This window comes from Lemur catta, chromosome 1, assembly GCF_020740605.2.
Source record: "Lemur catta isolate mLemCat1 chromosome 1, mLemCat1.pri, whole genome shotgun sequence".
NCBI lineage: Eukaryota > Metazoa > Chordata > Mammalia > Primates > Lemuridae > Lemur > Lemur catta.
The window spans coordinates 100621850-100644055 of NC_059128.1; the positions used below are offsets into that span (position 1 = coordinate 100621850).

Sequence of the window (22206 nt, forward strand, 5' to 3'; positions counted from 1 at the left end):
AATCAGTGAATTTGAAGATATATTAATAACAATAGAAATACCCAACCTGAACAACAGAGAAAAAATAGACTGGGGATAAAATACCCTGGGGGGAAAAAAGAACAGAACCTCAGGGACCTGTAGAACTATTAATGTAACAAAAGATCTAACATATGTGTCTTTGAAGTCCCAAGGGAGAAGAAAGAGGGTAGGACTGAAAAACAGTCAATGAAATACTGGCTGAAAACTTGCCAAATTGAACATAAGACACGAACGTATAGGTTCAAGAAGTTGAGTGAACCCTAAACAGGATAAACACAAAGAAAGCTATACCAAGACACATCGTAGTCAAACTTTTGAAAATAATTTTGAAAAAGAAGATTAAAGTAGGAGGAATTGGTCTTTCTGGTTTGAAGGCTCACATAGCGATAATTATCAAGACAAGTGCTGTATTGGTGGAGAGATAGGCACGTAGATTAGTGGAACAGGATAGACAACCTAGAAATAGACCCATCTAACTTTGGACAAAGATGCATAGGGAAATCAGAGAAACACTAATTGCAATTATCTGGATAATGGTTTGGAAGAGGCTGGTGGAAGATGGCATGGAAAGGAAAGAAGTTATCTGAGAAATAATACAAAGGAAGAACTTAGAGTTGGCAAGAGATTAGGCTTATGGCACGCAGGAGGGGGGAATCACAGAGGCCCAGGTAAGCTTTGAGCTTCATTCACTGGGAGGATGGATGGTGATGCCACCATTGAAGTAGGAGGGCTCGGGGTGGGACTGGTGATGGGTCCTTTTATTCATCTTGGGTGGGCCTTGAGCAGGAGGAAAATAGAAGTACAGGAGAGCATTCCGACTGAGAATGCAGATCTTGAGATGCTGGGTTTTTAAGACCTTAGCATGGGATAATAATCAAAGAGGTAAGAGTCTTACCCAAGGCGCGCAGTTTGTTAGTGAGGGTTGGTTATTGCTGACATTTTTCTAGTCCTACTTTGAGTCACAGGGAGAGCCAGCCAACAAGGCAGACAGAAGGGAAAGGAAGACAGCAGATTTGTACGGCATCACAGCCATTGAGGGTGGAGTTTAAGAAGGGTATGCTAACAGCTTTATTCTTTCTAAACCCAGTTGCCTTTTATTGTCCTCCTTAACCTCTAGGTGACCCTTAACCTCCAAGGACTTGCCTCTCTTGGTTTCCTTGCAAATATTTTCTAATTTATGTGATGCCTGTCTTTTTCGCATTATCATAATCTTTTAATCACGGCACCCGATTTCCGCTTTACCTAAGACGGGCCCATCACAGAACTTTGTCAAGGAAGTAAGACTAATTTGTTAGGTTTCTGCTTCCTTCTGTAAGGATATACAGAGCCTTTCAGCATACATTGCACAGCGGTGATTGGCTACAAATCATTGACTAGATTTCTATCGCTTAAAAAAATAATGACATAACTCAAACGTCCACACACAAGCCTCAGGAGCAGAGCAGGAAAAGGCAAATCCTTTTCCCTGATATTTAGAAGCACCAAAGGCCGTGTGTGTGGCTGGCTGATTTATGGTGGCCAAAGCATACCGAGCCAGGATGCGTTCTGGATGGGCAAATGCGTGGGGGCACTGGGAAAATATCCGGGACTCGAGGCCAGAGCTGTCCCGAGTGCATGGGGTAGAGCACAACCCCCCACATACCATCTTCCCTGGCTGGGGCCCCGGCTGCAGCCTGCGTGCTATGCGCAAGGTGAATGTGAACACAAGCAACTCTCCTGGAAATGCACATTTGATGCATTGTGTCAGGAGGCCTGAGAGGCGGTTGAATGTAGTGCTATGGTGAGCTTGGGTTCAAATCACGCTGCTGCCATTTACTAGCTGTGTGACCCTGGGTATATTGCTTCACTACTCACAGCCTCAGTTTGCTTCTCTGTAAAATGGGGATAGCAATAGCATCTGCCTCGTAGGGTTGTCTTGAGAATTAATTAATGTTTGAAAGTGTTTAGCACAGGGTGTTACATATTATACACTTAATAAATGTTAATTTTTAAAACCCCTAGCCCTAGCTTTGCCTCTGATGAGCTATGGGACCTTGTACCAGTCATCTGATTTCTTGAAATCATCTTTGAATTGTGATTACAAAATAATGAAATTGGAGAGTTGGATTAGACTGTCTCAGATTTGTGTGTGTGTGTGTGTGTGTGTGCTTTGTGTTTCTGTGATAAGATCTCCATCAGAAAAATCACAAATGAAATAATTGGTAGATTTACAGTCATAAAATCAAAACTTATTTATGTAAGAATTATAAATAAAATTAAAAGTCAAACAAAAAAAAGTTCCCAAACTTAACAAAAAATAAGAGTTTACATCCTTAATGTAGAAGAGCTCTTAAAAATCAATTCAAAACATCATGTAGGGCTGGGCGCGGTGCCTCACGCCTGTAATCCCAGCACTCTGGGAGGCCAAGGCGGGTGGATCATTTGAGCTCAGGAGTTTGAGACCAGCCTGAGCAAGAGCAAGACCTCATCTCTACTAAAAATAGAAAGAAATTATATGGACAACTAAAAATATATAGAGAAAAAATTAGCTGGGCATGGTGGCGCATGCCTGTAGTCCCAGCTACTCGGGAGGCTGAGGCAGGAGGATCGACTGAGCCCAGGAGTCTGAGGTTGCTGTGAGCTTTGATGACGCCACGGCACTCTAGCCTAGGCAACAGAGTGAGACTCTGTCTCAACAACAACAACAACAACAACAAATAAACATCATGTCGGATCCCTACAGAGAAATGGGCAAAAGAGGTTGTAAAAACTTCACAGAAGAGACCATCTACATGCCTAATAAAAATGAAGATCTGTTACAACTTTACCAATAATCAAAGGAGCATATGTTAAAATGCCTTACCATGATTTTGCCTGTTGTTCCAAACGCTGGCTAGTTGCTCACCAGAAGATTTCCTCCTGAGAATATAGGTAGACCACATATCCCACACTCCTTTGCAGTTAGGTCTGCTGCCACATGACTAAGCTGGGTTATGGAATATGAGTGGCAATAATTTAAGCTACCTTCATGAAACTGCTAGCTCAATCTTCCATGCCTTCTCTTTCCCCTTGTTCGTTCACTGGAAGAAAGAATCCAGTTGAGGACTCCAAGGCCCTAGACAATGGTGGAGCCACTAGATGGGAAGAGCCTGGGTCACTGGATGCCTGCAAGACTGTGTGGAGCAGAATGACCCTGCCAACATGCATCAGACAGTGACTTGAGCAAAAAACCTTTTATCGTGTTAAACCATTGAAATTTGGGGGTGATTTGTTACAGAGATATCCTACCCTAACTAATTGCCTATAAAATTAGGAAAGATTATAAATCATAATTATTATTGGCAAATGTGTTTATTTCATCTGCTACATGTAAGAGTCTCGGTTGATACCATTCTTTTTGAAATGATCCATATATATGAAGGACCTTAAATAGTCATACCTTTAGTTTAGTGATTCCATTTCTAGGAATCTATTCCAAGGAACTAAGCAGAGAAACAGGTAAAGAATTTTATACAAAGATGTTCATCAGCTATTCCACTGATAAGGGGACATCATTAGATATGCTATCTGGCATTCACTAGAGTGGACTATTATGCAGTGATTAAAAATGATTTTGACTATTGCTAATGAGATGCTTATAATGTAAGGCAAAAAAAGGATACAAAACTGCATGTATGATTTTAAAGACGTATATGCAAAATATGCAGATAATATGTATAAGCATCATGCTTAGAAGAAAATAAACATGAGAACACCAAAAAGTTGAACGCTGGTTAACTTGGATTATGAGACAATAAGTAATTCTGACTTTGCTTTTTATATTTTTCTGTAGTCCCAAACTTTCCTCAATAAACAAACATAACTTTATACACAGATTTCTTTCTAAAAGAATACCACATTAACTATCTTCCACTCAGCCCTAGGTCTATTTTGTGACTGAATGTGATGCTTGCTCTCTCTGAGTGTTCTTTCAGTGTTAATGCACTCGGCACAGCCTCCTTCCCCAAAACACAAGCACAGATGTACACAGGTGGTCGCCAGAGTGGCAAGAAGAGGCCATCTGTAGGTAGCAGGACCTGGGCCTCATAGCAGAAGATAGGGAAGGTGGCCTTTCGTCCCATGGTCACCTGCCTCTGGCCAAGGCGGCTGGAGAATATATTGGTTTTTGGAATGAGATGGATCATCACCTTGGAGAAAGCCTGGTTTCTGTGGTTCCCATGCAGAGCTTGGCTGTGGCAGTCTGATCTCTTTTCCTTGGGATTATAAACTTCTCTTGGCAGAGGATGCTAGGGAAAGGTTGAGTCTGAGTGGGGAGGAGGGCTGGACTCTGTGTCTAGGAGTCTTTGATTGCTACGTAGGAAGGCCTGCGTCCCATCACAGCTGTTTATTTGGGTGTTGGGAGCTTCAGGAGTGGGGTGGAGAATGTCATCAATAGTGTTAATTTCAGAAACAATTAGCAATTACTGCAGAAGAGGGAAGTTGCTGTTGAGATGTTCAGATCCTGGGCTGGGCAATGGTGCCTTGGAAACAGCACACTCCTGCATGGAAGAGAAGGCCCTCTGAGCGAGTTTGAACAGGAGGACTTTCGGTCGTCACAGAACACCTACTGTACCCCAGGTGCTGTTCTAGGCACCAGGAATCTAACAAGGAAGTCTTGGAGGAGGAGGTCCATGCTGTGTGGGAGGACAGACAAACAAATCATAATGATACATGGTGACAATTCCTAGAATGGAGTTCTGCATGGAAGACTTACACAGAAGTAAGGAAATTGAACCAGGTTTATCAAGTGGTGTAAATCAAATGACTAAGTAAGTAATATCTGGGGAAGAGAAAGCATTCTGACTCCAGAATTTTTTCCCTGCTTTGATCTGCAGTAATCGTGTCATCTGAAATCGAGAAAGCAACTTTGTCCAGAAGCAGGAACAAATGGCTCATGCATTTTAAATATCTTGCCTGCATGATATTGCTGCCCTTGAATGTTTTCCTTAGTTACCTGGGAAACGTTTTCTAGGGCCAAAACCAAATATAAACCACACCGATGTTAATAACCACAAAAATTATGCGATTTATGTTGAAATCCTTAACTAATCTGTGCTGATTACCTGATTTCTCAAGGTGAACACGGAGAAGCAAGGTGTTTTCCTTAACGGGTAACAAAACCCACTGCAATGTGTTTGCTCGAAAGCAGCCAGGGAGTTTTAATAGATCTTCGCAATGTTTTTTCCTAATTCAGACTCTCTGGGTTTTCACGTTGCCCTGGGCAAGCCAGCCAGTGTGCAGCGTAGGGGTTCCACAGGGGGAGCGGTGCTCTGTGGCTGAGTTTGGATATGACAGGAATAAAAAGGGTGGACTCTGTGAGGTGGTAGGAGAAAAGATCGTGAGCCCAGGACGTGCTAGGGGAACATTCCTCTGGTTGTCCTCCAAGGAGCAGGAGGAGGCTGGAAATGTGACCAGGCCTGGGACTCCAGGGTCAACCCCCCTCCCTCCCCCAGTACCTCATGGCCTGGGGCAGGATTTCCTGAATGTGCTGTGGCGATTGATGACTGCCACCAGAGGGCTCAAGGGTCGGACCACGGAAGCAGCATGCATGCGTGGAGGGTGAGCACAGTCATTCTGTGCCCAGGGCCGTCTGTAGATGTTTAGTCAACAGCAAAAGCAGAGCGAGAGAAACCACACAGAGACTCTGCTTTCTAAGATGTAACAGTCTATAGGAAACATGTGCTGTTCGTTCTTCATCTGTTCATCCATTCATCTGTTCATCCATTCGTTCATACAGCTTTTTTTTTGCATGCCTGCCCCCTACCAGGCAGTGTGTCGGGTGACAGGGCTTTTGTAAAGGTGACTAAAACAATCTCTTGCCTTTGAGAAGCTTCCCATCCAGTGAGGGGCAAACGTGAACAGATAATGTCTAGTATCTGTGAAAAGAGGACATGATCGCTTCTCTTTCAAGCTGCCAGACCCTGTCCTGCACCTCTCATTGTTGGCTGGCAAGTTTGCCCACTATATTGTTAATGATGACCATTTAAAGGATATCCCTCCCTCCTTCCCTCCTCTAGAATGGAATGCCTCTCTTGCTTCCCACCTGCTCTGGATAATCTTTTCATTTAGGCAAGGGGTGCTTTGAAGAAATAAGAGCGCCTGTTTTTCTGTCTCTTGCGATTGGGCTGTTCTTGGCAGCCTTACCCCTTCTCCAGCCAAAGCTTTTTCTCCAATCCTCCGTGTCTTCTCAGCGGGGGAGTGTGGGGGACGCTGCACACCTTTGTCCTGGGCCTGCACCCCACTCAGTACCGTGTAGGGCAGCCTGCTCCCAGCCTCCCTGGTGTCCGTCTCCACCCAGGCCCCTTCTCCTCCTCTGCGGTTGGCTCAGGGCATTGCTGGATCCCTGGTCCTCCGCCTCTGCCATCCACACTGTGCCCTTTCTCAGTAGAGTTTGTTCATTCCCCAAACACACACGCCCTTTGGCTTTTTGTTTTAGTTTTAGATTTTTTGTTTCTTTTTTTTTAAGAGTCCAGAAGAGCTCTCCTGTCCACTCCGTGAATCATCTTTCCCCAAACCTCATCCCTCATCCAGATGTTGGTTGCCTGGGCTCACTGTGTGGCCTCAGTTTTGCTGTGATGGTTGTGTAGCATGACCTACGCCGTCCCATTTCAGGTGCTAAGGAAGAGCCGATTCCTGACTCTTTCCTAATAATGGAGGACAGAGGTGACTTGGACATGCCCTGAGGTTGGGAGCTGACATCCTGGTACTTCTGTCCACCCACAAGTAGAGTGGCAGGTAGGGGGCGGTAGTGGCACTGTGCACAGCGGGTCTAGGCTCTGTGAGAAGAAAGTTTGTGTAAATGGCGGCAGGGCAGGAAAGCACGTTGGTGTTGCTGATGGAAGGACAGGGCAGGGTCTGGGCCCCGCCTGGGGGCTTCTGTCCTATGGGGACCCTCGGGGTGGCTTTTATAGAGAAACAGGCAGGTTCTGAGGCTTGTCCTCGCTTTGTATGACTGGTGCTGGATTTGGGGTCTGGAACTCCCTCCTTTTGAAATCTCTGGTCCTCATGCTTTGCTGGTGAGTCACTTCCTCTCCCCAGGGACTGGTGCTTTTGTGTGCTTGGGTGGTGGCTTTACATTGCTGAGCTCCGGAGGGCAGAAGCATGTGTGTGGGAGGGTGGGAGGGAGGTGGAACTGGTGCCTGTAGTTGGGTCTTTCTGAACCCAGACTTGAGAGGGCTGTACAGATCCTTCTCTTCCGAAGCTCCGGCTGAAGTCGGGTGAGGCTCCCAGGAGTTTTGGTCAGGCTGGGAGGAGAAGGAGCAGGAGCAGGAGAGAGACTCCAGCATGGGCCTGTGAGTAGTAGTTCAGGGCACAGTGGCATCCTCGTGGGTCAGGAGAACCATGTTCTGTCCTGGGCTCGAGTCATCGTGGCCCTGTCTCTGACCCCACCGTCCTGAGCCTTTGTGCCTCCTGCCACTTCCTCCTGGTGTGTGGGGACTGTCACTTTGGCCTGAACCAAGTCAGGTGACTAGTTCAGCCTTCCTGTAGGATCTTTCTGGAACGGAGAGAAGGTGGGGCCTCCGTCCCCCAGGGAGCATATGTTCTAACAGAAACTAGATTGTTAGATTTTTTTGTTCACTGTCGAGAAAGGTTATAAATCAACAGCAGCAAACCTCAGAAGGCGGACACAGCGCTGTAGACAGCATGTGTGCTCAATCTGCTTGGCGCTCTGCTGCCAAACAGGTCTTCGGGAAACTTCACTCTTACCAGGTCCCGCCCTGCCCCAGAACCTACATGGCTCTTTCTTGCCCATCCAGTCAACACCGGCCTGAGGCCACGTTGCAGGGCCTTAGATATGTGGTGATGCCCTGGGCTTTCGGTTTAATTCCCCGCAATCACGGTTGTGGTCCTCTGCTGCCTCTGGCCTTCCAGAGCAAGGACTTGTAAACTTCTCTGACTGTGAGCCACAGTAGGAAATGCGTACCCTGACCTCGCCTGGGATGGGGCATTTTTCTCTTCTCTTTTATTGTTTTCTACTTCATTAAAAAAAATACCGGGCCAGGCGCAGTGGCTCACTCCTGTAATCCTAGCACTCTGGGAGGCCGAGGTGGGAGGATCGCTCAAGGTCAGGAGTTCGAGACCAGCCTGAGCAAGAGCGAGACCCCCATCTCTACTAAAAATAGAAAGAAATGATCTGGACAGCTAAAAATATATATAGAAAAAAAATGAGCCGGGCATGGTGGTGCATGCCTGTAGTACCAGCTACTCGGGAGGCTGAGGCAGGAGGATCACTTGAACCCAGGAGTTTGAGGTTGCTGTGAGCTAGGCTGACGCCACGGCACTCACTCTAGCCTGGGCAACAGAGCAAGACTCTGTTTCAAAGAAAAAATAAAAAAAGAAAGAAAAGAAAAGTCCATCATGACCCTCGGAATTAATTCCATGGCAGACTCACGGGTGGTGCCCTGCAGGTTGAAAGCAGAGCTGGTTTAACACGGTACGACTCGTGGAGGCTCAGGAGAATGCCGAGAAGCGTGGCAGAGGGGTAGCTCTCCCAGGACTCATCAGCTGTATCATGAGGTACAAGTGACGAGTCAAATCTGACAAGAAGTTGGTGAAAAAACATATTAGAGTAGTGGCCTCCAAAACCCTTTTTTTGATTGCACTGATTGCAAAATATTTTTACATCAGTAAAAATGTTTGAGCATACAACTCCAATATATGTTTGGCTATTTATTTATTTTTACCTAGCCATGTATTATGTGGCCACATTAAACATACACCCAAAATATAAATTAAGAATGAGATAAAGATGAAAGAAACCACATTTTAAATGACATGCTAATCATGATGGCTTCATTTCTCTTATCAGCAAGCGTCTGAAGGCCTGGTACACACAGAGGACGGATGAGGTTGGTGGTTATCAGCAGTGGTTATAAATCTGTTTTCAAATTGGTTTGGTAATTTAAGATGTTTTTCTAGCGGACTGCTGGTCAGATTTGCTTAGGCAGTCGCCCCATTCTGGGGAGCACTGTTCTACCCCAAACCTTCTTCCTTCCTTGTTGCCCTTCTTTTCTTGATGGAAGCTCCGTTAGCACCTCCTTTTGCTACCTCTGTCCACCAGGAATCTGGAGGAAGTGGTCTTTGGCACCTCTCTTTCCCTTGTCCCCCTCAACCAGGCATTTACCATATTCTGGAGACTTCACCTCTCAGTTGAGGGCAGCTCTTCCCACACTCTCCCACCACTGCTTCCTTCCTCCATCCATCCGTCACATGCGCCTTAATACTCCCAATTCTCGGCCGGGCGCGGTGGCTCATGCCTGTAATCCTAGCACTCTGGGAGGCCGAGGCAGGAGGATCTCAAGGTCAGGAGTTTGAGACTAGCCTGAGCAAGAAAGAGACCCCATCTCTACTAAAAAAGAGAAAGAAATTAGCTGGACAATTAAAAATATATATAGAAAAAATTAGCCGGGCATGGTGGTGCATGCCTGTAGTCCCAGCTACTTGGGAGGCTGAGGCAGGAGGATCACTTGAGCCCAGGAGTTTGAGGTTGCTGTGAGCTAGGCTGATGCCATGGCACTCTAGCCTGGGCAACAGAGTGAGACTCTGTCTCAAAAAAAAAAAAAAAAAAAACAAAAAACCCTCCTGGTTCCCTCCCTGGGTAGCTCACTTCCCCACTGTACATGGCCAACTCCTACTCCCTGCTCAAGCCCCACGTACAGTACGGCTGCTCAGAGGGATCTTCTCTGACCACTGCCCGGAGTACTTTCTGAGGCATCTTGGACTTTCTCTCAATTTTACTTTTGTACTTATTTACGTTTTAGTGGATTTAAAGAGTATAGCCTTCTAGCTTCTAGGCTGTATTTCCTGAGGGCAGGGCCCATGCTGCTCTATGTGTGTGTGTGTGTGTGTGTGTGTGTGTGTGTGTGTGTGTGTCTAGCACCCAGGTCATGCAGTCTCAGTAAATATTTAATTCTCACAGCAACACTATGAAGTAGTTACAAACAGTATCTACCCATCTTACAGATGAGGAAATTGAAAGACAGGTTAATTGCCAAAGTTCACCTGGTTAATAGGTGGGAATGCTGGTCTCACACCCAGGTCTTTGAGGTTACAGTGTGCACGCTCTTACCAACTGTTCTAGATTGCTCATTCATAACCTGCTTAGCACAGGCCTGATTTTAAGTCCCATCTCCCTTGCTGGTGCCAGACCAGCCCTCTACAGCAAGTCCCTTCTCTTGAACTAGCTTGTTTGTACTTATGGTCTGAGTGAACACTGTGTAACTTGTGCTGTTGTGGATAACACCACCCTCTTCCCTGGTGGTCCATCTCCCTAAATCTTACCCACCTAAGCTAGATTGTAAAAGTGAAACTTGCATTCCCTTAGCACCTCAGAGGGGACCTGAGCACACCACCTATTAAGTAAATAATTATTGATTAGTTGATGGTTATTAGGGGGTTGGCAAAGACTGCATCTGACTGCAAGCTGAGTCCCCTGCCGTGATGCATACCTGCTCTGCAGCCAAGAGCAAGCGGACCACGCCTCACGTTCAGGAGTTTTTTAACTGTTCCAATTTGCACTTGTTGGCCTTCTTCCTGGTGGATCTCACTGTAAGTTCGGGCCGAGAGCCAAGAATTTAAGGGTCTTCAATACCAAGAGTAATTTCATGACTTGCTGATGGCTAATTAGGGGTGATTACAGTTAAGAGGCTTTACTTTCTTAATAACCCCTAGAAAGTGCTGGTGGTAACTTAAAATCTTGATTCTTTTCCCCTGCAAATGGAATTGTCTGAGTCTCATGACTGTCTTTTCGTGAATCCTTGTAATTTATCTTCCCACTCCCCTTTTCCAGTGACAAGGAAGTTTGAATTCCTGGGAAGAATTCAGGAAACAATGATTTTTTTTTTAAGGAAACTCTGCCTTTATTAGAGAGGATCCCTGGCACACTTTGGAATCTGGCTTCATTTATTGCCTTTCCCTGCAAGGAGATGTGGCAGGAGAGGCGGCCGGGCCACGCTCTGTTTTCTTCTCGAGCTCCATGACATTCCAACCAACCTCCCATCCTAGGCTTTCCGACGCTATTTATAACTTGCCTTTACGACTATTGGCCGGCTCGACAATGTTCAGGAATTCTATTTAGTGAGGGCTTCTGAATAAAGTAGTGTTTGTAGGCGAGGGGTTCTACCTACGTGTGTTACTGTGATAGCATGTTTCAGTGTTGCTCGACTCCTGTGTGCACAGGTAACGTCAGAGTCACCATTCACTGAGTGTCTCTCCATGCCAGCCACTGGCTAAGCATGTGTCCTCTTATTTAATCTCCACCATAACCTGCAGTAGTTCTGTAGGCAGTATTTTTAAAAATGGTTGTATTGAGATATAGCTCATATACCACACATTTCCCCAAGGTAATGTACAATTCAGTGGTTTTTAGTATATTCTCCAGGTTGTGCAAACATCACCACAATCTAATTTTAGAACATTTTTGTCACCCCAGGAAGAAACATTTGTACCCTCTCATTAACTCCTCCCCACCCCCAGCCTTTGGCAACCACTAATCTACTTTCTATCTCTATAGATTTGCCTATTCTGGGCATTAACTATAAATGGAATCATATAGTGCATGTTCCTTTGTGTCTGGCTTCTTTCCCTTAACGTAATGTTTGCAACATTCCTCCGTGTCGGAGCATGCATCAGTACTTCATTCTTCTTTTACGGTTAGGCAGTATTTTTACCCACACTGTACAGTTGGGGAAACCGAGACACAGAAACGTGAAGTGACTTTCTATGGTCAAATAGCCCGTAAGCGATGGAGCTGGATTTCCAGTGCGGGTTTGCGGAGCGCCGACTCCCTGATGAGCTCAGCGTCTGAGGTGGTCATTCTGATAGCATTAATTGACCATCTCCTGTGAGTCAGGCGCTGTGCTGAATGTCCTGTAAACTTGTTACCACATGTGCATATGACAGTTGAACTTCAATCAGGAAATCCTGGTAACTCTAACTGGGCAGTGGTATTTTTGTTTTAATATCTTTCATTTGCTCACTTCTGGTTTCATTGACCCAGAAGTGGGCAAATGCCTCTAGAATCTTCCTAAGCAAATTATGCTAAAAATAACGTCCATTTCTGTAGGAGCTGAGCGCCACTCCCATCTGCAGAAAGTTGGCGACGTCTCTGAGAAGCCCTTGGTTCTGCCTGGACCTCCGGCATCATGGTTTCCCATTTCACGGGGTCTCTCAGGTAAGTGGAGGAACTTTTAAAAAGAAAACAAGACAATGAGAAATTTGATATTTGCATTTTACTGTACAATTTCTTAAGGTAACTGGTCTTAAGTGTCTGCAGCTCACTAATATATTTGATATAATACATACACACGTGTAAGAGTTTGCTATTCAGAGGGGCCTCTGAGGCCGAGGGAGCTGTGTGCTGTGGGGAGACATCCAGGGGGCTTGGGGTCCAAGCCAAGGTCTGCTATTTTCTGGGGGACCTCCCCTAGGCCTCAAAAAATCTTTTATTGAACTAAACATGGAGCCAGATCAGTGGGAACTTACCATGGTTGTATAATAGAATTATATGAAGAACTTTAAAAAATACTGTTTTCTGGTTGCAACCCCACAGATTTTGACCAAATCTGGTATTTTTAAAAGGTGCTCTCTCTTATCCCTTCTGAACAAAAACGCCTGTGACTTTCATCTACATTTTAAAATTTAATCTTTATGTCAACCATGTGTGGTACATCTAGCAGGTACCGTTATCCCTATTTTGTAGATCGGAAAAATCAGTGCTCAGAGGGCTTAAATCCCAGTTTCCACCTTCCTTTATGTGAGGAGTCAGGTTGAAGACTCCAAGCATTGGAACTATAATCTATGTTATTGAGGTTTTTTTCCCTAACGATTTTTGAAAAGCTGGCAGATCCTTTTTAAAATTCTTCACTCCAAATCCTATGTAAAATCTCAATATGGAAAGTAGACAATGACAATATTTTATTAATATGAATCCACTTTATGGGTTCAAATTTATAATATTTATTCATCATGAGACCAATGAATCTGTTTTGATAAGCGCCAATGTTTGAAATCAGGATCGATGATAGATGGTAGCCTGTCCGTCTGCCTCAGCATCTGGTTTATTTTGCACTTGTTTCATCTGCACAGCATGAAAAAAATCCTAATCCCTACAGGCAGGTACTTGCAACTGGTAACAATTCTGTGCTCAAAGTTATCTTGCAATCTTAGGATGCTCTTTAAATAAATTGATGTAGAACCTGGAAATCAGGAAACAAGAACTTTTTGTTTCAAAGTCGAATCATTAAGGATATCTTGTAGTCTTTTTTTTTTTTTCATAACTATGCGTTAGCCCCAAATGCCTAGGACTTACAATAAAAAGTAAAATGGTCTATAATATGTTATTATGATGGTGCCACATGTGATTGCCCAACCAGGGCTGGAGCATTTGCCAAGCAGATGCTCTTGGGCCTACGCCTGGCACTTAATTGAGTGTAGTGCATGTGCGTGAGCTTTAGTATGTAGTTGCTTGTATAATTTTACATGAGCAGACCTGTGCAGGCCTGAAATCCTAACACCCACAGAGAACTACAAACCTCTTCATCAGTGACATATTCACAAGCATGTTGATTCTATCAGAAAAGGCAGGAAAAGCTTCATTCTGAAGTCTGTGTACTATCTAGCCATTATTAGCAAGGCAGCCCAAGTTAATGTTTGGTGGTCTTTTCAGGGTAGGTATTTGGTATTAATATAAATTAGCATGGCATGTTAAGAGTTAAAAGATATTTCAAGATATGCTATATGCATCTATTAATAATGTGTGGAAACTCCAAAATACTGCTGTAAAACCATAAGGCAGTGAGAAATACAGCTGGACCACTGGGTCACTTAAAGACCACAGCACAGTTGAACACTTGGACCCAATGGGGGATAAAGAACTGGAGGTCACAGATATTGAACGGGATCGAAAAGAACAAGTGGAGGATGAAAGGTGGGTTCCCCATGTGGTAAACAGGTATCAGTCTGGCTGTCATCAAAAAGGCCCCTAAAAGTACTTGAGGACCCTCAAAAATGTGGGCCACCCAGGCTGCACAGGAAGGGTATGTCTTGGGAGAAGTCCCTTTTGCAAAGTTTTTTCTTAATGTCCTGGAATTTTAATCGTTGCTGCTGCAAACAGTTATCCGACTGTAGGGACCTGTGCAGAACATGATATGGAGGCCATCTCTCTCTTTTTTGTTTTTTTTTTTGAGACAGAGTCTCACTCTGTTACCTGGACTAGAGTGCCGTGGCATCAGCCTAACTTACAGCAACCTCAAATTCCTGGGCTCAAGCGATCCTCCTGCCTCAGCCTCCCGAGTAGCTGGGACTACAGGCATGCGCCACCATGCCCAGCTAATTTTTTCTCTATATATTTTTAGTTGTCCATATAATTTCTTTCTATTTTTAGTAGAGACGGGGTCTCGCTCTTGCTCAGGCTGGTCTCGAACTCCTGACCTTGAGCAGTCCTTCCTCCTCGGCCTCCCAGAGTGCTAGGTTTACAGGCGTGAGCCACCGTGCAGCCGGGCCCAAGCCCATCTCTCTTTCAGGAAGGCACACCACGAAGCTGTGCGTGGTTTCTGGGGAATTGCCCGCAACTTAGAAGTTAGCAGGGTAGGAGTAGCTGAAAGCTAGATGGGGCCTTGCTACTCTCCTGGAGCTCTGGGAGCCTTGATAGGCCTCCAGCGTTGGGGTCCTGCTGAAGGGCTTGTTTGAAACAGGGCTGCTCAGCGGGACATTTTGCCAAGAATCCTGCTATTGGGACTGGAGCAAGAAGGTGTGAATTAGGAAGAGGGGTGATTCTCTAGGAGATCTCAGCTGGAGTTTTCCATCCAGCCCCTTCTTCACGAACCAGGTTCACTTTCATTATTTTGCATCTCTGTTTCTAGGGCCATGTAAATATATTTTAAACAGAAAAAAAAAAAACCAAAAACAAAACTAGAGTGCCTTTTGTTTAAATGCTTTTCAAAATGTTTTGTGGAAAAGGGTTATGGTTACTTTAAGAGTGAGAGGTCTTTGACAAAATTGGTAGATGAGAAACACACACACATGCATTTAAGGGATTTTAAATATTTATCAAGGCAACAAAATACATAGAGATCAATTGGAAAAGCTGCAAGATTTCTCCACCTATAGAGAAAACAGGTTAAAAGTAGAAGTTAGCTGCCAAGGAAGTCCCTGAGAGGAAAAAACCTTTAAGGGGATTCACAATTCTGATATGCAGAGAGTTTGTTTAAAAATCCCTCCCTAATTTTTGCCAAGCCACAGAGAAGCAGAAAGCCAGCTTCTCCCTCACTGAAAGAGACAGAGAAGCTGTGTGTATTAACATAATAAGAGTTTCTGTGCCTTGCTCAGAGTATGTTGTAATAAAAAGAATCACAGTTAAACCCAGTAGCAGAAGAGGCGCTAAGATTTTAACTCTTGACGGATCTGGTTAACAGATTATCATTGAATCTTGGACAAGCTCTGGATGCCATGAAAAATTCAGGGCAATTAAAATCCATTTGGACCAAAGGGTAGGCCAAGGCTAGATTAAGAAATGTTTGTCGGGCCAGGCAAGGTGGCTCATGCCTGTAATCCTAGCACTCTGGGAGGCCGAGGTGGGAGGATCACTCGAGGTCAGGAGTTTGAGACCAGCCTGAGCAAGAGCGAGACCCCGTCTCTACTAAAAATAGAAAGAAATTATATGGACAACTAAAAATATATAGAGAAAAAATGAGCCGGGCATGGTGGCGCATGCCTGTAGTCTCAGCTACTTGGGAGGCTGAGGCAGGAGGATCGCTTGAGCCCAGGAGTTTGAGGTTGCTGTGAGCTAGGCTGATGCCCCGGCACTCTAGTCCAGGTGACAGAGTGAGACTCTGTCTCAAAAAAGAAAAAAGAAAAAAGAAATGTTTGTCATCTGTTATAAATTAGAGAAGAAATGGCACTAAATGATACAGAAGTGCTTTTATTTCTTAAAGACTTGCTCCCAATTGTGCACCTTTTTGTTTACGCACAGTTAGATCTTTATTTGTTTGTTCAGTAGTTGATGGAAAGGAAACACAATTTTCTCCCTAGAGGCCGTATAACAGTAAATGATGACAGCTTCCTGACGCGGCCAGCCAACAGAGTCCCTGGAGCTGCTGCCTGGTCAGGTGCTCTTCCTTCACTGCTAGGAGTGCTTTAGTAGTGTGGACATATTTTATGTTTCAAAAAATGTAGAAGAAAATTAAACTATTAAATGCCAACCAAGTGATTAAATTGGCAGGAGAGAAAATTGATTCGGGGATTTTTATTTTGAACGGTAGTTTTTGAAGAAAAACAGATATAATTAGAGCGATTACAGAGTGAGATGGTGATTTTTATAGATCTTATGAAGGAGTGTTCTGGATCATTTTAAGGTTTTTACAGGTTGATGGCCCTAGGTCAAATGTCTGGTTTTAGTCTTCTGAAACAAAGTTTTTCTATTCTTTGATATATACTTCAGTGAAGTGTTACTACTTTAATGCCTGTCAGCCTACTCCACTTAGAAATACAACCAAAAGGGATTGAGGAAATGAGAGAGAGAAAGGTGGCTGTTCTTGGGGCAATTGAAAAAGAGCCTGAATCCAGAAAGGAAGAAAGAAGTGGGTTAGGAAAATGTGTTTGTATGTGTGAGAAAGAGAATGCCCCAGGTAGGGATATTTAAGTTATGATTGATTCGTGAAAACGTAAATTCCCCTCAGGGGTAAAGAAATATGTGATAATTGGGAAGGGTTATGGAGTCAAGTAGTGTCCCTATGCCAGCGACCAGGAAATGAGGAGGGAGGGGAGGGGGGGAGGAGGAGGAGGAGGAGGAGGAGGAGGAGGAGGAGGAGGAGGAGGAGGAGGAGGAGGAGGAGGAGGAGGAGGAGGAGGAGGAGGAAAGGAGTAAAATGCCAAGAGGCCAGGCCTGGATCATAAGGATTAAACTTCATGGCATTAACAAGGCAGGTCAGAATTTGTGTAACTGGCATCTAAACCACTACCTCGTCGATGCTTAATAAATACCTGTTGAATATTGAATGAATCAACTAATAACTGTCTTTTATGTATAATAAAAGAAATAAGGTCAAAAACTTTATCTTTCCTGGCCAGGATGGCTAGTTAGTTAATTACAAAAGTAGGTTAAAGCACAGAGATCATACAAATGATACACACACACACCTTTAACAGTTTATTTTTAACTTAAAACACATGTACATTCACTCACCACTTTTTTGATGTGGGGCCAAGGGCTTTGCTTTGAGCACGAAGCCCTGATTGTCCTTCGTGCACAAACCACACCCATAAGTATTATCTGAGGTTTCCATTTCTTTAAAGTGGAGTGAGATTTTAGACATTTGCGAAGCAATCTGAGTACCAGAGTGATTCTAGGTTTTTATTATTTTTGCCCCTAATCATTTGCAGTTGTCTCATCCACACCTAATTTGCCAGCAGTTTTTTTTCTTCCCCTTGGCTGCTTGCCTTTATTGAGATTTTCCAAAGCATTCAACATCGTTTTTGTAGAAACAACTAACAAGTAATCTTTCTTTCTGTGCTCTATTTCCTGGGCTTGTGTACTATTTGGATATTTTATGTCATTACAAATCAAGAGCAACTGGCATAAACAGGTCTGGGAACGTGGTTGACACTGTATGAACACAACGCATCTGGCGGGAGCAGAAGTGTGCAAGCGTACTGGGGAAGAACCTGCCGGAATCTTGTCTGTGGGAAGCCCGGGAGGAGCCATCTGAATGGTAGGCATAGAGACGAGGAGGAAATAAAATAGTTTTTTGGAGGAGTGCCCTGGCAAACCCCTACCTATAAAATTACAGCGAGCATTCAGACAGTATTGATTTTTCTTTATGCCTGGCACAGCCCCGTACCTGGACCCTGTCCTCATCACTCAGTACTTGACTGTGGGATTTGCTAGAACATTCTGTACCCAAAAGGGCTCAGTGGAGTTAAGGTGTGATCACTGGGCTGCCAGCTACCCATTCCTTACATCCCATGTGGATTTATATGCCTCAGGTTAGCATTGACAATGCCTCATCCCCACCAGGGGTCAAAACCAATAATTCCAACTTGTATGAATCTTAGGATTGTCTTCCTTTTTCCAACAGGGAGTTCTGGGATGCACTTAGGAAATTCTTTTTTGATGAAGAATGCCACAGTCACAGCAGTCCTTTGCATTTCTTTAGTTACTGGTATTTCCTCCCTCCCTGCCTTTCTTCTTTTCTCCCTTCATTTCATTGGTCCTTCCTTTCTTTTATTCACTTGATACTTAGTAGCCCTGAGGATGGATACAGACTATGCTGATTGTTCTGCTAGTTGCAAAGATGTATCAGAAACCATTTCCTCAAGGAACCTACCATTGTCTAGGGGAATTTGCCAAAGGCTGTTGTGTCTTAAGAAGCCCTTGCACGATAGAACACCTCACGTTGCCACAGGTCCTGGTTCAGAAAATGGAAATGACTGCAAGAGTCCAGAACCTGGAAATAAGCAGTGCAGACTGATACCCAGTTAGAATAGGTGTCCTTAAATCTACACTCTGAAATGGAGAGACTTCACTTCGCATAAGCCCGGCAGGCCTTTTCCCAGAGCCTGTTTGGTCTTGGTCTGGCTGCAGCTTGCTTGCCTGAAGGTTTCGGAGGCCAAGGCTGAGTTAAGGGGGCTGAGTTAAGAGGACACAGGCTCATCGAAAGTACGGGAAGCTACGCTTGACAGCAGGAAGGAGACAGCTAAGTGCCAACTGGCTTCAGAAAGCCCTAGGTGCCTGGAGATCTCAAGCCCGAGCCTGCCGTGCTCCAAAGACCACCACCTTGTGCTGCACAAAGTGGTCGATATTCACACTGGTGACTCTGAGCCAGCTAAGAAAGGTTACTTACGCTCAGATTACTCAGTGTAAGAAAACAGGGGAAATAAATAGAATGCATTTTTTTTAAAAAAAAAGTTTGGGATATACATGTTAGCTTCATTTATTTTGAAATTTAGAATGTCCTCCAGTGGGGCTGGGTAAATGAGGCTTTATTGTATCCACTTATTTTCTAATGATTCTTGCAAGCAATGGCAGAAAATAAAGCAGATTGTCAAGTCACAGCCTGATACAGACTGGGGAAGAAAATTGATGTGATAAAATGGCAAATGCGTGTTTTGTATAAATGTGTTGTGTCCTAATGAGGCCCCAGAGTACAGTGGTTAAGAGTCCAGGCTGAGGGTCTGACTGCTGGTGTTTGAAATCAGGCTTTGCCACTGGCAGGTATATGCGCACTTCAGTAAATGAGGTACCCTCTTGGTGCCTCAATTTCCATACCTGCAAATAGGCATAATATAAGTGATAGGATGGTTGTGAAGATTAAGTGAAATACTACTTGTAAGTGCTGAGAGCCGTGGTGACTGTCAGATGTCATTGGTAACCCATCTCCTTCCCTTGCTGTCTTCACTCTTAACTGCTGTCAGAGGAAGGCAGAGGGCTGAGCTGAACATGGGGAAGGAAATGCACGCTTAGCAAAAATTTTTTATCTCCAGAGTGCGCTGGGTGGGATTTCACTTTAATGCTAAGATTTGGGCCCTCTTTTGCTAAGGTGGTCTAATTTTATTAGTGATCCGATTGCTCCCGAAATATCTCTTGGGTTGTATTAAATGAAGAAGAAAAGAAGTAAAGTTTTGTTTTGTTTTTTACTGTTTTCCTTTTTTTGTTACTTGATATGCCCAAGTGGTGCTGAGTTCATTGAGGTCGTTGGAGGTATGCAGTGGCTGTGGCAGGATCCCCCCCCACTGCGGTGGCGGAGGGCTGAGTGTGGGGGCTAGGGAGCAGGGCTGGCCAGGGCAGATACAGAAGCCCAGAGCCCCAGTTCCATGATGTAAATCTGGTACCAAATTTCAATGAGTATTATTTTTTACATGAGGAAATGAAATGATAGAGTGTTTAAAATCTAGAACAGTCCTGGGTGGATGGCATAACTATTTTTTTTTTTTTGATTAGTGTGAAATGTTAGGTTATTTCGACTGCAAGGTGAATCGGAAAGTCTTGGTAGGAATGTGTCTTCCCCCCGCCGCTTGGAAGGGAGTGTGTGATTTGTTTGCCAAAGGCCCTGGTAGCCTTCAATCTGTCAAAACGTTGCAAGCTGGGAGCCGTTTGCCAAAGCAAACTATCAAAGTGAAATAACACACAAGTTGCATACACACACACACACACACACACACACACACACACATACATGCTCTCCCATTCCCCAAACATTAATTTCTAATTAGGCCAAGAGGAACAAGGATTTGGGATAGATTCTTGGTGTTTGGAAGAGGGGTGTGCACAGCTACAGACTCCCAATTAGCTAGGTATGTGTGAGCAGGGCGAGGTGTCCTAAAACAGTCTGCTGAGCAGAAGTGGGGAACTCAGCCCTTGGCAGAGTTTCATCTGGCCCTTGGGGTTATATAGTGCTCTGCCTGCTGTTATTGTAGCCCAAAGAATAATTTCCCCTCTGGGAGAATTTATTCTATTCCATTCAGAGCAGAGCCCATTTAATAACTAAGATTTTATTCCAGAATGGATTTTGCTGGGTGCCTCTGTGGATTTTAGCTTCATTAGGGCCCAGCTAGATGAAAAGAAGCATTTGGACACCTGAATATAATTTGTGTCACATTTTTGCAGTAAGAGGCACCAGCAACCATTTTGCTGCCATACCCCATGCAAATCTCACGAGGATGGTGTTTTGGGAAGGGTCGCACAGAAATTCAAAAGCATAACTGATTTTTATAAATCCCTCATAAAATAACTTTTAAAAGCTTCCAAGGTTACTCTGGACTTTTTTGAATATGTTAACTCACACTATTTTCACGTATCTTGAAATATCAGAGGTTGCCAAGATGGGGAAGTGTCATTCATTCAGTGAATGAAGCTCTCGCCATATATCAGGCGCTCTGCTAGGTGCTAGGGAATAAAGTGGTGACAAAACAAAGTCCCTGATGGTGGAGCTTACGTTCCAGTGGGTGGTGGGAGATATTTAAACGAATAAAGACATGGTATGTGAGATGGTAAGTGCTGTGAAGAGGCTGGTCTGGGAGAAGGAGCGCTGTTTCACATAGGGTCGGGGAAGCCTTATGGAGACAAGAAGCTCTGGGCAGAGATCTGAAGGAGGTGAGGGGACAAGTAGAGTTGAATGCAGCTCCTCTGAGACAGAGGAAAGCCTAGAATCTCCCCTCCTGGAGAATCTTTCACTCCCTCTCCTGCGCCAAGTCCCCCTGAAGTCTGTGGAAGCACAACCCGGCAACCCCCAACCAGTGGTTATGCAAAACTGCTCCTGATTGCATTACAAGTATGTGGCTACTGTGTGTGCCAAGAGCTTTCAGGGGCTGAGGTGTAACACATCTATGGAGCTGCTGTTTGTTTTTTTAACAAAACCACACCAATCTGGTTTTCTTTTTAAATGAATAAACAGTGCCAGAATGTGTTACAAGTGATCCAGATTGGTAGGCACGGGTTCATAATGTGCTTTTGCACACATTAACTCATTTGAGGCAGGACAGGTTACATCATTCCCATTTTACAGATGAGTAAACTGAGGCACAGAGGGAGGTGATTTGCCCGAGGTCATACTGCCAAGGAGCGTGGACTCCAGAGTTGTGATGCACATATTCTTGGCTTAGAGGTCAAGCTGGATCTACTAAGGACATAACTGGAATATGACTGTGCTTCGCCCATCCTATCTGGGGATCCATTCTCTTAAATGCCCCAGCCCCATCTCTGGAAGACCTCTTGGGCAGGTTTTCTTTTTGTGGGTTTAATGAACAGCCTTATTTTCAAGTATTACAAAGTCAAAAAAAAATGTTTGTGTGGTGGGAGTGGGGAGGGGAATAGTTTTATTGGTTGAATGCCTGTTCTTTCAGTAAATGGTTTTTGGAATTAATCCAGGACATCAGTAACATCACCACCTAGACCTGTACCGTTAGCTTCTTGCGTACGGAGCAGCACAGAGCTGTGTGTCTGTGCATGGGAAGGTACAGGCAGGGGACGTTGCCATCCTCATAGGAAATTCTACTGGACGGCCCTGGCCTAGATCCTCAACAAGTTATAAATCAACTCTTTTATTCCTTTCACCACGAATTTCATATTATATTTTTCTGAATAAATCCATTACTTGGAAAGATGCTGTTATAAATATACTACATTAAAAAGAAAGTCTAGTCAGATATAAAAATTTTAGTCTCCCATCCAAT

At 44.4% G+C, this 22206-nt stretch overlaps 1 protein-coding gene across 1 annotated transcript in view; it reads left to right on the plus strand.

The window, feature by feature from the left end:
- THSD4 (thrombospondin type 1 domain containing 4) overlaps window positions 1-22206 on the plus strand; it is a 571869-nt gene that overhangs the window by 5932 nt on the left and 543731 nt on the right. The window contains exon 2 of the mRNA XM_045530986.1: window positions 12104-12211. Within this exon, the coding sequence (XP_045386942.1) occupies window positions 12183-12211 (29 nt within the window). The 5' untranslated portion in view covers window positions 12104-12182. The remainder of the gene's footprint in view (window positions 1-12103; window positions 12212-22206) is intronic.